Here is a 14845-nt window from a genome sequence, read left to right as displayed (position 1 = left end):
TTTTCCCCCTTTTTTTCTTTTCTTTGTCTTCCAGTACTTAGTTATAGACAAAAATTTCCCGTCTTTGAAGTAGTTGATTCTGCATTATGGTTGATTTGAGAGTTCAGAGAGACACTCAGTTATACAGCTAGTATCCAAACAAATCTTCATTTCTTTTAAATTCTTCAGGACAGGAAAATTTCCATTCAAATTGTTTTCTTATGTTGTTGACATTGTTTAAAGGTCGAGTAGAAATATTCTTATGTGCGTTATTTTCATGACTGATGCAGGGGTGTAGTTGGAGGTCAGGGCTGAGCCACCCCAGTGCCTTGCCGTTGCCATCAGGAGTTGCACCATCTGCCTGTCCCTCCTTCCCACATCCCCTTTCCTCTCCCAAACGATGCCTTACTCAGGCTGGGACGCGCCCTCCCCTCTGCTGACTCCTGTGCTCATCTGACTGCATGGGAAACCAGTGACTAAAATACGTTTGCCTTTTTTGCTGGGCGAGTTTTCTGCGTGGAGCCAGCTTCCAGTGCGCTCAGAGAAGCGCTGAAGCCCAACAGAGGCAGCAGCAGCAGGGCCCCGCGCCTGGGAGGAAGAGGAGGTGAGGAAGAAGCAGCTCTTCCTATTTTAGCTGCAGTCGGCTTGTAACTGACTTAGCTGTGTCACATGTCTACACCTTATGAAATGACCTCGTTAATTTGGGGTTTTTTTCATGATGTAAAACTACATAAACATTTAGGAAAATGACAGAGTTAATGCCTGAGTTTCTGCAATTACTGTGCTGGGCCAGAGTTGGAGGAACCCTGTTGATCTTAGAATGGTTATTCCTCATTCACAGCTGTGCAAATTGGTGACATCCACCAAAATGATTTATGAAAGCTTTATGGTAAATCTCAATTTTGGAGTAAATTTATTTAGTGTTAGCTGCAGCATTTGGGGTTTGGGTTTTTTTTTAATTGATCCAGGAGAGAGATTATTTATCTTTCCCTATAAATGGTAGCATGTCCTTGAAAATGAGTGTTTGAAAAGACTTTTTAAAAGATGTTTTTACTAATGCTTTGGAGTTTATTTGGCTTTAAAAGTGCATCTCAAAATTTTGTAGGTGCTTATTTATGTTTATAAATACGTAAAGGGCAAGTGTCAGGAGGATGGAGCCGGGCTCTTCTCGGTGATGTCCAATAATAGGACAAAGGGCAATGGGTGCAAGCTGGAGCACAGGAGGTTCTGCATTAACATAAGGAAAAACTTTTTCACTGTGAGGGTGACAGAGCACTGGAACAGGCTGCCCAGAGAGGTTGTGGAGTCTCCTTCTCTGGAGACTTTCAAAACCCGCCTGGATGCGTTCCTGTGTGATCTGCTCTAGGTGGTCCTGCTCTGGCAGGGGCGTTGGACTAGATGATCCTAGGTCCCTTCCAACCCCTAATGTGCTGTGAAATTTCTCTGAAATAACCTTCTAAGTACTACCTATGGATCAAGAGTCTGTGAGCTCATAATATATACTTCTAGGTTCAGTAGTAAAAAGTATTTTTATGTTCCTTTTAGCTAATATCACTTTCTGAGAATAATGATAGAACTGCAATCATAGAAAGATGACACTAATATAAGGCCCACCTCTTAGGTTAGAAAAGATACTGCCAAGGATCAAGTACCTTTTATTCAAGGAAGGAATTTACCCCTCACATTTTTGTGGTTGAAAACTGTGGATATGAGGTACTGTAAAATGTGTAAACATTCAAATAAAATTAACTGTGTGGACTTGATCTACTTCAGGATTATGTTTTTAGTATTGAGTATTCCTTTCTTTTTTTTGATGTTCTGCAATTAATATAGGTATTTAAAATACATTGTTAAATATTTTGTTTTATTTTTGTGGTCCTAATTGCCTTGAAAAAAATCAGTCAACCTAAAAAGTGTATTTTAAAAACAAGTGTGTTGAAAGCATTTGACGTAGGACACCTCTCTATACATCATTTTTCTGTTTTCATAGCAGCATATTTCTATACGAACTTGTAGTTAAAAGATTTTACATGTGTGGCTGGATATTTGCTTCATTGATCCTGGGAGGGCTGAGGGAGTCAGCTGGAGATGGTGACACAAGAGAACCTTTTGGAAACATTCTGGCTCCCTAATTTGTTAGAAATAGACACACGAAAGTAGTTAAAATAATTCTGTGATTGCTTACTTTAGAGACAGAAGTTTTACCCTTTTATTGATCCACATTTAGGCTACGTGTTGTTCTCTTGTCGAAAGCTCTCTATGGTAACAGGAGATTTCTTCTAAACCGCCAACAGGAGTCAGCACTGTGTCCTTCAAGAAGCAAGCACTCCTCCGAGAATCATAAATATTAAATAAATTAAAATTATTTAGCATAAGATTTGAAGGGAAAAAAAACAGAGAATAAACCACTGCTGTGGCATCATTTTCACAGAATTCTACATCATCCCAAGGAAATACCCTTGCTAAAATACTTGTTGGATGTCTTTTGCTTACATTTTTTAGTTAACTCAGTCACCCACATCTCCAGACATACACTCAGTGTCTAATCCTCTATGGATGCTTTCATTGCTGCTTGTTTGTAGTGTAAAAAATCCAGTTTTATGTTAAGTAGGTGGGTTGCTGATTTGCCAGCATGCCATTCTGGGTCGGGCATTTATGAATTGTTTTTAAGCACCAAAGTGGACAATGAAAGCTTTATATCAATTCCCCAATTAGCAGTAATCATTCTTGTTAAACTTTGGTAAAGAGCTGCAGTATGCAATGAATGTAAAGTATTCATTCCTGAGCTATGGCTTTTTTTTTTTTTCCTCCTGCTTTTCTACATTTTGTCAAATAGTCTTATGCTGCTTGTTATTTCTGTTCGTATTGCAGATTGAGAATGTTGATGTCTGCCTTAGCTTTCTGGCAGCCAGAGGCGTAAATGTCCAAGGTCTTTCTGCAGAAGGTAAGAGAAACAAATCATCACAACAAATAATAGGAATTTTTTTCTGAAAACTAATTTTCTTAACACAAATTATTTGCACCTAAATACCAAACTCCTTCTGTTTTGAGCAGCATGCAAATATAGATTAGTGATAGCGAATGAGAGAGAAGTTTAGATTTCCTTTTAATTTTCCCTTGAAATTGAACCAAGAAATTCAATATGTTTCTGAGACATTGTTTTAATATAATAATTTTTTCAGTAGTACTAATCTTTTCATGTTATCTCCACAATATTAGATAGGTACAGGGTTTCCTAAGCATACTTTTGAACTTGTTTATATATGGGATTCCAAACAACAAAAATGAATATGAGAATCTGGCTCAGTTAAGTAAACCCAGGGAAGACTATTTGTTTAAGCAAATTTATTATTAACAGTAATGCCATCAGGATGAGTGTGAAAATTATTGTATTCTTTTGGTGTCATGTATTAAGTGAAAGAGTGAATGGTCTTGCTGGCTTGTTATAGCCCTTTTTGCTGTATTAGTCACCTCAAGTAACTGTCTAATACAGTTACAACTAAGTTAAAAAATACATTAAGTCAAAACCATAAAAATACCAATTGTCTTAAATAGTATGTAACATTTGCCTTATTAATGTAAAATAAAGTCAGCTGGATACTTTATTTTGTAAATTAATAAAATGTATACAAGCATTTGCCCTGTGACTAATTAAGCGGTTCTGCAAGGTGCTGTGCACCTTCAAAATCCCTCTGACTTCCATGGAAGCTGAAGGCAATAGGTATTAACAAGACACAACCCTATATTTTTGTTTTCCTTGTAGCACAACTAAAAGCTAGAAGGAAAAATATTTTTTTTTATCCAGAGTTGATGATTTCAGTTGAATTTTAGAAGATCTCCAGAGAAAAAATTTTGAATGCTAATAACTGTTTTATTTTAAAATTAACTCAGAATTGCAATCTTTCACCATTTCCATGTTTCTAGTACCTTAACAGAAGTGTGACATGGGAACGATATTTACTATCTACTCACTTTGATTGTCTACTTCTGGAAAGCTCCTTAACTGATTTAAAAGAACCTTTGTATATGCTGTAGATATGCTGGTGCATGAGAGCACTGATCATTTACGTGTTACCATTCATCTCAAAGCTGTTTAGAACTTGGATTTTTTTACTGCAGCCCATTTTTACTTGCATATGAAATAACAGTCAAATGTGTGAATAGCATGAATTTATTTCATGAGAATACTCTTCATTGTTTAATACCATGACATGGCACATGACACTTTTTTCCTGTACTTGTTGAATCAAAATCTGAGTGTATTCTGTAATATATTCATTTATTCATACCTTTGTTTTGTTATGGAAAATAATTTTTGATTGACAGGATATAAGCTTCAACTGAGTTGCATTGTTTAAATGCTACTAAAAGCAATAATACTACGCAGTGTTAAATACAAGAACTGTTTTTTAAAACTTTCATTAATCTTTAAAACAGAATTTTAATAATGCAGACCTTGAGTTCTGAAATAAGATTAAAACTAGTTTTGCTGTTTTGCAGTTGGTCATGAATCTGGTGTAAATCTGCTAATATGTTTGTAATATTTGTTCAAAGTATAACAGAAGTGTGATTTGGTTAAATATATCATTCTTAGCATGTACAATCCTGAATATAACAATTTCTCTTTAGGAGAAGAAATTGAGAAAAACAAACTTTTTTTCAATCATGAAATTGTCAAGTTATCTTTGTAGTGTTTTGTCAGCACATTTATGTTTAAAATCAATTAAGTTTAGAAACCGTAAGTCTGTAATAGGCTTTGGTAAATATCTCTTGTTATTACTGGGCCATTTAGTAATGACCAGTTTCTGGAACAGTAAACCACGAGCTTAACGAGGACTAAAGATTTTACAACCAATTTCCCACCTCATTTTCACACTTGAGCAAGGAGATCTAGAACAAAAGTAATTTTCAAATCTCGACTGCAACATCTCTACTGGAGAAACCAAATGATAAATAATAAGCCAGTTGCTACAAAGAAAAATACTCTTCTCCTCTTCCCTGCAAGCGTTTAGTACATATTAGAAAATTCCGGATATTTTCCTGTTTAACACAAAAAGAACAAAATTTTAAGTTAAAAAACGATGAGTGAGGTTTAATAAACAAGGGGTTCTTTTTCTCAGCATCAAGTAATGTAAAATCATAAGGATAAATGAACTGGTATCACATGAAGAAAATCTTTTAGAATCAGAGCACCCTAAAGATGGGTAGATGTGTGGTTTTACTGTGTTTTTTTTTTAAGATAATTTTAAACATAAGTTTTCTGTGTTCCTTGATACTGATTTTCCTTGAAATCAACATGACTGCAAGAGTCATTGTAGCTTAAAAAACTTCCTAATTCTGAGAAAGTTCTTCTGTGTATCTCTGGTAATCTCGTGGGGAATCAAATATCCTGCAGCATCTTCACTGAGATGATGAAAAAGTATGGATACTTAGAACAAATTTCCATTTTGCAAAGTATATTCCAGTGTCCAGGGTTCTGTTTGCTTTTGAAGATTGGTTTGAGAGCATAGGGATTCCAGTGTTTGCTGGTCTGTTAGCATATGTACTAACACTTCACTTAATCTTACTGAAAGAAAATTAATATGGTTTAAAGGATGTGACTATGACAGCCATTGTTTATAAATTCTGCTTTAAAAATTACCTTAAGAAAGTCTGTGTAGCATATACAGCTCAGGATTTAGATTTGCAGGGAAGGCAAAAATATTACAGTATTGCATGTTAGATTACAAGGCTATAGGCCTAATGAAAACCTTTCACAAAAGGTTCAGTGCCAAAGATGATTAATAATGATGTTATAAACAGACCTAAGTGCTGCAAATAATTTCATTGACGCCTGAGAATTCTTTGTTGCAACAGAGATCCTTTATGAGCAAAGAATAACATTATCCTTTTAAAACCTTCATGTCAGGCTGAGGAAAGACAAAGAAAGGAATGGGAGACATGAATGGCTCACCAGAAATTCATACCGGTAGCTATTTTAGCATCATGTAAAAGCTGTAGTTTTGAGGTCTTCATTAATCAGTAATAGCAGTGTAAAATAGAAAGCTAGAAAATCGTGTCATTGGAAAGTTCAAAGACATAACCATGAACCTTATGGAAACCTTTTTTTAATAGGCATTTTTTCATTAACCGTCTTCTCTCATGTTCCTTGAAAATTCTTGTGAATGGATACATGCTCATCCACAAGCCTGTTACCATCTCCTTTTTCTGATTTTTCTAGAAGTCACTGTTTATTCCCAGTGTGCACAGAATTTGCCCTAAAAGCAAGAAGAGTAATTTAAAGCCATGACACAGAAGGGATGTGTACCTAAGGCCAGAAAGAATTCAGACTTTTCTAAATGCCCCTCTGCTTATTGAGAATATTTGTACTGTATTGAGGCAGGAGTGCTCATTTCAGATTATGTATATTATTTAAGGTTTGGTGTACTTTTCTTTATGACCATGAACATGTGACTTATCATGAGGACATTATGGAGATACGTGTTTATTTCAACAGTGACACATAAATAAGCAAAGATCATGACAAACAACAAAGTATCAGTGATACCTAACATACATGTCTATGATCTTAGAGATAAGTGAAAAGATAAAAGGCATAAGCACGTATAGCTATAGGTAGGTACAGAGATGTTTTAGTATAAAACTAACAAAACTGAAGCCTAAAACCACAGTGTTTTCACTTCTTTTTCTTTTTCTTTTTTTTTTTTTTTTCCTTAAATAGAAATAAGGAATGGAAATTTGAAAGCCATTTTAGGGCTGTTTTTCAGTTTGTCTCGGTACAAACAGCAGCAACATCATCAGCAACAGTACTACCAGTCTTTGGTGGAGCTACAACAGCAAGCCCCTTCACCTGCAGCTGAAATCAGCCAGTCCAAAACACACCAAGATATGCAGTCGAGGTAGGTTAAGAAGTTAATTTTCTCAGGTGCAAAATATTTTATTTGTCTGTTCAAAAAATACAAGTTTTTACAGAAAAATTAAGTTACTTGCAAAAGACTTAAAAGACTGGCATTTTGGGGTTTTTGGGTGTTTTTTAAGCTGTTTTTGCAATGGGTATAGGAAAACAGTATATTAAGAGTTTGTTTGGTCTTAAGCTTGCATATCTTGTGAGGAAAGCTAGAGTGAGAGAAGAAAACATTCCAAATTAAATTTAGTTCTAATTTTAATTAATTTTAAGGCATTCTTTCACTTTATTATTGATTCTACTGTTCTTTGCACAGTAAGAGATAGTTAGCACACCATGTGATTAATATACTTGTTATTTTTGTGGTTTCCTTGCATACCCAGTTCCACATCTGAATGAACAATTTCAGACGATTAGCAAAATACGTGGTGAAAAGGCATAATTAATAATTTAATTCATTAGAAACTCTTTGCATCCCCATGCATTCTGTTTTTGAGTGCCTAATTCTATTTGAATGTTTTTTGAAAGAGAGTAGAAATGGCCTTGATCTAATCTAGTTGTTTCTTTTAAGTGGTCAGTTTATGATTTAGTTTTAGGAAAGCAAAGCATTCAGCAGAATCCTTAATTGCTGAATTACATTGTTTTCAGACTGAAGCTGAACACGTATTTTGAGAAGGTAGTTGCTTACTGGCCGTGACAAAAGAATCAGTTTTAAACACAAATACCTATTTAAACAGAAAGAGTATTAGCAATGTATATTTTATTGAGGAAGTTAAAAAAAAAGCCATTCACGTGTAGGACTATGTAAAGTGTAGTTTAATGAAGAGCTTCATATATTGCTGTGTTGGGTTTAATACTTGTTCGATTTATTATTTGCTCGTTTAACACATTTTGCATTGCTGAACAATTGTATGCCCAGAGTGTGATGAGTCAATGATCTAGGATGGATTAAAAGTATCAGACTACAATAATGAAATTTTGGTTCTTGAGTCCATTCATATCTAAATTACCCTTTCAGGTTTATAATAAACATATTTCTTCCTCAGCTGAGAAAACTTTTCACACTTCAGCCCAACAGAAGCATTTGTCTTGAAACTAGGAATGTTGTAAAAATATGTTTATAAGAAAGTGTGGTTGATGGCATTTTTGTTATCTCATTTGATACAAAAGTTAAGATACACTTCCATTTGCCTTGGGCATTACAATGTGAAATGCATTTTTTTTTTCTCTACTACTGAAAATTAGTGTCTTTGAATGCTTTCTCCCTGAAGTTTACTATTAGCATGTAATCTGTAGAATTATGGTATGATCCTAGAAGAATTTGACCACTCTCAACATTTTCTGTTTTTCTGCTTTCTGGAGGATATTTAATACTGCATAAGAGGCAATAACGTCTTGGTATTCAGAAATTAAATGTTTTTCTATCATAAGGAAGATATTTTGAATATAAGTCTACAAGTGTTCTCTGCTTTAATCAGTGGAATTAAAGGTTTAGCCAGCTTAATGTAAATACCTTTGGTTATTGTTTTTGTTTATAATTTAGTAAAAGAACTGAAACATTTCCAGCTTTTCTAGTTTACCCATGGTGAATTTTTAATTAAAAAAATAGTTACCATTTCCCTTTATACATCACCACTATTGCAAGGAATTCTGTTAGTCAAAAAAAACTTGGAGCAAAGTAGTTGCTTACTCTTTGGAAGACAACGATTGCATACTAGCCCATTGTCTGCTCAGGAATAGTAGGCAAAGGGGAAGAAATTTTAAAGAGCTTTCTTTTCATTATAATTCCCCAAGATCACATGGTCCTTTGGCACCTTTTTCTCCTCTTCTACTTTGCTTTGTTTAAATATATTTTGTTACGAGGAAAGGCAATCATTCCATGTCCAGAACCCCAGCATTGTGCCTTTGTGAAGTGACATCTAAGGCTGCTTTTACAAAGTTTCTACTTCCATCAGCGCGCTTTAGACCTACTTTAATGCCAGTTTAAAATAATTTCATTCTTTGATTAAATTTCTGTTCATAGCTATGTTTCAGCTCCATATTATTTCTATGTAGAAAATGATTACACCACAATTGATACCATCTTATTTTCTGTCTATAAACAGAAAGCAAGAATTTTTCTGTTTGCTTTCACATATTCAGAAGTTCACTATTTGTCATGATAAACTTCTGTACTGCCTGAGAGAATATGATTTTCTCTATCCAAATATTTTTCAGTAAAGCTTTTAAAGATAAAGAAAGGTCCCTACTTCTAAAACCTTTCTTCTGTATGAAAGATTTCTATCTTCCGCTACAAATGCATCTAGTATTCTGAGCTGCTAGCAAAACAAAGAGCTCCAGGACTTAGAAACAAACAGAAACATAAATTTTTCAAATACTAATTGGCTTTTTCGTTTGTCACTGTTTTGAAGTAATACTAGGAAATTAGCATAAAATAATATGTCCCCTTCTAAGAAAAAGAACTACGTTTGGAAAACAGGTTTTCCACAAATAAGTGGGCATATACAAGTATACATTCATACGAACTCTCTGTGGTGGACTTAGCAACCTTTCTCTTCATAGGAGCCATTTAATTTAATTTAATTAATTCTTTTTTTTTCCCATCAAAACAAATATTTTGGAAAATAAATCAAAATTATTTCCAAACAGCTTTTTAGTTTTAAGTTGTTAATGAGTAAATAAAAGCTTCTGTTTAGACAGAAGACAAAATATGAAATCAAAAAAGAAAAGAAGCCTTTGATGGGATTCATCTTGCCTCTTTTCTGCCTTTTGCTATTTGAAGTGTGGACAGGTAACTTATATGACTCCCAAGACTTAATTTCTGACATGATTGGTTTCATGGCAACTGTGTCTCAGCATTAATTACAGCAGGAACCAACACAACTGACTGATTTACGGGGCAGGAGTTCGTGATTTAGAAGGTCCTAAGGAACTCAGATGGCTGCTCCATGGGACAACTGAAACCTTTAGGAATTTTTGGCAAAAAATAGATTCATACAGATACTTAAACCTTCCTCTTTCATTGAATGAAGAGTATAGAAAAGTGATAGAATCTAAGGGGTGTAATGTCACATTCTTCACCTTTTCCAAGTGAAATTATTAACTCGTTAAATAATATTTATTAATAATTATTAAATAATTATTATAAGTTAAATAATTAACTTATAATAATTCTTTAATTATTTTAATTAAAAAATAAATCTAACTACTATCAATAATAGAATAATTTTACTTCTTTTCTAAAAGAGTGGTGATAAAATGAGCTATTTCATCCTTCCATAGCGGATGCTAATCTTTAAGGCAATTTATTAATACACATTATTGTGCAGCTATGCCTTACTGTTAGCCTGTTGCAGTTCTGAATATGCATTGAAAAATTCTTAATACTTTCTGTTTTCTAACATTTTATACTGTGAAAAGGGTTGGCATGTAGAAACCTTACAGCAGCAAATTACTTAAAGTGTATATGTTGGAAAAATTATTTGGCAAATGCATGTAACAAGTTATTTTCCATTAATTTGTTCTGTGGTCCTTTATTACCTAGAAATAGTTCTTTCAGCTTTTTGAGAGGAACAAGAAAAATTATCTTATTATTACGGCAAAAGCCAGATAATGAATATAGTTGTGAACTGAATGGCACATTCATCTTTATTCAGCAACGGCAAAACTTTTCAAATAGAATTTGAATGAATTTTCAAGAGTGTTGTGAAAATTATCTTCTTATAGGTATTTTATTTTACTTGAAGACTCACATATTTCTACTGTGTTAGACACCTGAGAAATAAAACTGTCTTTGTGAGGTGTTATATCATAGTATACATTTAAGTGCATTTCATATGTATGTGTGCAGACATGTAAGGAAAAGCAAAACATATACACTGAAAAAGGTGGATGCCTTTTATAGACTTTGTACTTTTCTAAAATGTTCAGTAAGCAATCAGATTTCGTGTTGTAATTTAAATATTTGAAACCATGTCTTAATAACTGCAGTTGCTTTAGGTTAGATTATTCTGTCAGAAAAAAATATCTTCTTTGTTGCTTCCAGCTAAGGTAGAAGAAGCATATTGCTTAATTTCAGCTTGATTTCCTAGGAGGTAAAAAGCCATTGTGTGTGCTTTATTAAACAAGTATGAAAAGGTGATGCTTTCCACTGTTTCAGAGAGGAATACAGATTATGCAGAGGGAGAGAGAAATACCTCTGACAGAAGATGGTCAGGATACAGAAGTGGTAGCATTCAGGCCCTGCTGAAGGCCAAAGAAGTTTTGTCCTTGTATGTGCTGGGCTAGTGTCTCATGCTCCTAATTTAAGAGACCGGTCCTGATGGTGATTATGACAAAGACAGTGCTTCATCCTGATTTCCAGGTTATGATGTCCTCAGTAATGATCGATGTCTGTGATCATTACTTGGTTTGAGCCCATTCCGCATGCCACCAAAGCCAATCTGCTTTATTATCAATCTCAGTGAGAAAGTGTTTGGGCCCTTTGTCAACAAAACCTGAAAGAAGCATGAAGAATTATGTTAGGACTCTACAGCTTTCATAGCCAGGTTGTTTTTGTATGGTCAACAAACAGAAGCCCCAGGGGCAGGTTATAATCAGAATATCGTCAGACTGACAGGATTAGGTTTGTGCAGAAATTGGGAATTCAGGAGACTAGTTCAGACTAGTTCAGGAAGCTAGTTGTGCTTGGATGACTAGGTAATTGGCGTCTCCTACAGGAGACAACACAGATTAACAATGTAATTAAACTGATTTATGGAGAAGCCTCTCTCCCTTTAGAGTAAAGTTTACACAGAAGGACAACAAATTTTCTACAACAGGCTCCTAACAAAGTTATCTAAAATTAGTCAGTGTGGCAATACATTAATATTCCTAATCCCGTGTATTCCGTCCATAATCAAACTCAGAATTGTGAAAATTGTGCACACAGAATGCAAGCAAGATTCTGCATGTGAAAGAGTACCATTGGCCTATCTAATCCTAGGGCCAAAAGCAACATTTAAAGTTAAAAGTAAAAAGAATGAAGAAAGTAGATTTATGGTAAGCGAAATTTCATTGCAAACAATATACTTTATTTATGGAAGATTATAATTTCATACCACTAACTATAAAAACTCTTAAAATTATTTAGATTAGTGGAAAAATGTGTGGTAAATAATAAATGGTAACCTAAGGGAGACAATGGTTTTAAATGTGATTTCTGATTTCTTTTTATGCTAAAATTTCCTATATTCTTGTATGACTAACTGTGGGAATTGAATACTTCAAAATCTGAGGTAGGCGCTTCAATCTTTACTTATGACTTTGTTGCAGCTTTGAGATTTAGTTAAAAAAATACAGTGCTGGTGGCCTTATTTATATCTGTCAGTACAGATAGATGACAACAATGGTTACATTATATTTTTATGCTTCGCTTTGCTAGTGGATTCCATTATCACAGCAATACATCTAAACTTTCTGCAGTGATGATCTTTCAGCCACCCAGATACTAAGAGGAAACACATGTGGATGAAAGAAGTTCTGTCTCATTTATGGATTAGGCAGTAACTGGTTTCAGTAAGCTGTCAGCAAAATTCCCCAAGACGGACAAACTATTTTATCACGTACAGGAATGATGAGCACAGCTTGAGGTCCAGATGGATTTTGTTAAATTTGTTATATTAAAAGAGCACCCTGGTTTTCCTAGGCATATAAACAAGGTTAGGTAGCCGATTTCTACAGTCAGATGCATATATAACTATTGCAAGGAACTGGGTTTCAGGTTGCCTCCTGTTCAGAAGTACTAGGGAAAAAATGAAGCACATTGGACATGCAACTTATGCTGTGTGAAATACAATAATGCAAATGTAGTGGTTATGATTAGGAATTTAAATAAATCCATGCCAGAATACTGGCAATCTGTATGCCAATCTTGGTTACACCACTCTCAATTTAGAAAAAGACCTTTGTTTCAGTGTTCTTGAGGTTTAAAACACAACCTTAGCAGCCTACACCAAGTGCATCTCACTGACATAGACTGAAAAATTGAATGTATACATAGTTGTGTGTCTTCTTTGGTTAATGGAAAGAAGAGCAATGAACCAAATCTCTTCGCTGTCCTTAGCTCTTGCCATTGCTGGTCACTTGGTTTTATTGAAGTAAACAGGTAGGTAGTTTCTGTGTTTCCCGCTACAGAATCATTCTCTAATGACTGCAAAGAAGAAAAATAAGGAAAAGGTATATTTCTTCTTTCTGTTCTCTGTTTTCTAGTAAGTGTCTAAGCAAACACACTGCTATTAGTCTAACCTGCTGTGGTTTTATGCTTCTGGGAGATAATGCAGAATGAATTGCTTAATGTGATTGCACCAGGATCTGCAGAAGCTGACCTTTTAAGTGGACCTTAGGGATTTAATTGTACTTTAACAGAGCTATATTTCTATCTCAGAAATCAGCTTTAGCCCCATTTTGTTCTACTTCTCAAAGACACTATCATTAACAGTCCTCATGGTTCCCAATGAAAGAAACTTCAGAAGAAACTACTTTCATCTTCATTGTCCTGAAGTCCACGTAACTAAACTATACAGTATCTCTGCATACCCATTAAATCAGTTGACTGTGTACCTAAGCAAATAGATGATATTTGATAATGATGAGTTGCATAAATTAGAGATTTGCTCTTGTGATAAGCGCTATATAGGTCATCAGAAAAAGTGGCTCTTCTTGCACATGCCATTTATCTCTCATAACTATGAAATTAATTTATACATTTAATAGAACTGTCATTACCTGCTGGGAATTACTGCAATTTCTAGGCTGCAGCTATGATATATTGACAGAACATTGTAAAAAATACACCTTCATAGCCTCTTACATATTATTACTACTGCCACAGCTTCATTAACAATAATTTTTTTCCCTAAAATTCACCTTAACAACTATATATTGAAACAGCATGCAAAAATGCATCATCACTATTTGAAGTGCCATAATACTTTCCTCTGTTTCATTTCAGAGACTTAGAAATTACGGTACACAAAAGGGTTACTTTTTGATGGTGACGGATGACTAACCTTTCTAATAACCTTCACACAGAAAAGGCAGAACAATGCAATAGCAAGAATGTATTTGTCACATACATCTCCCCTGTAGCCCATCCTCTCTAAGATTAGAAAATATCTAATAATATTTCTTAAGCTTAAAATAATGGGGAAAAAAGGTGGGTTCAAAGCAGACTTTCAGTTTCTAAACAAATGGTCTTTTCTATAGCTATGGTATAACACCTACTAGATAGAAAATATAAAAATGTCTATTATGAAGCATTTCATAGTCTCTCAATAGCTTTTAAGATTTTTTTAGAAAACTTTTCATTTCCTATTTAACCATTTCTCTACCAACCTCTCAGAAACTGCTTTTATCTTCTTCCATAATTCTGTGGGCTGGATCCTGAAAAATTTGTCCTTTACTGGTTGGTACCTGCCCTTGTGTGTTATTTAGTATGTTCCACAGTTCTTCCTCTCTGCAAAGTACCTGATGTTTGCCTGAAAATTTTCTTTAGGAACCTGTGGCACGTAGTTACACTGTTTTTTCCTGTTTACCTCTGCCATCTGCTCAAGAATAAACTGTATTACAAATACTGGGACCAGGGTGGGAGAGGTATGGTCGCTGTGGCAGACAATTCTTTCTTATTACATGTCACCGTGTTCTGCATGAACATAAATGTTGATGCAAAACTGGGCTATCTGCTTTTGTTTATGAGCTGTGAACAACAGGAGAACATTGAAAGCGCAATTTTACTTGTACCTCCAAACCTACATCTGTTGGAGACAGACTTCTTGTGTAAGATGCCAGAAGTTCAAAAAGCGGAAAGGAGAAATGTCCACCTAATATAGAACAGATGATATGGTATGAGCTAGAACTGCCTGAGCCATAGACCTTTACTCTTGTGAGTGAAAAAATAGATGTGTGTTTCTGTGTTATGTTTAT

General features: G+C 34.6%; 1 protein-coding gene across 5 annotated transcripts in view; it reads left to right on the top strand.

Annotated features, from left to right (window-relative positions):
* The window catches only part of NAV3 (neuron navigator 3), a 410369-nt gene that overhangs the window by 249320 nt on the left and 146204 nt on the right, over positions 1 to 14845 (top strand). For all 5 annotated transcript variants that reach the window (XM_086471515.1, XM_086471510.1, XM_086471485.1 and 2 more), the window contains exons 4-5: positions 2851 to 2923; positions 6701 to 6878. In XM_086471515.1, the coding sequence (XP_086327641.1) occupies positions 2851 to 2923; positions 6701 to 6878 (251 nt within the window). The remainder of the gene's footprint in view (positions 1 to 2850; positions 2924 to 6700; positions 6879 to 14845) is intronic.

The sequence above is a fragment of the Leptosomus discolor genome, chromosome 1, assembly GCF_034619465.1.
Source record: "Leptosomus discolor isolate bLepDis1 chromosome 1, bLepDis1.hap2, whole genome shotgun sequence".
NCBI lineage: Eukaryota > Metazoa > Chordata > Aves > Leptosomiformes > Leptosomidae > Leptosomus > Leptosomus discolor.
This window is presented reverse-complemented; position numbering and strand designations above follow the sequence as displayed.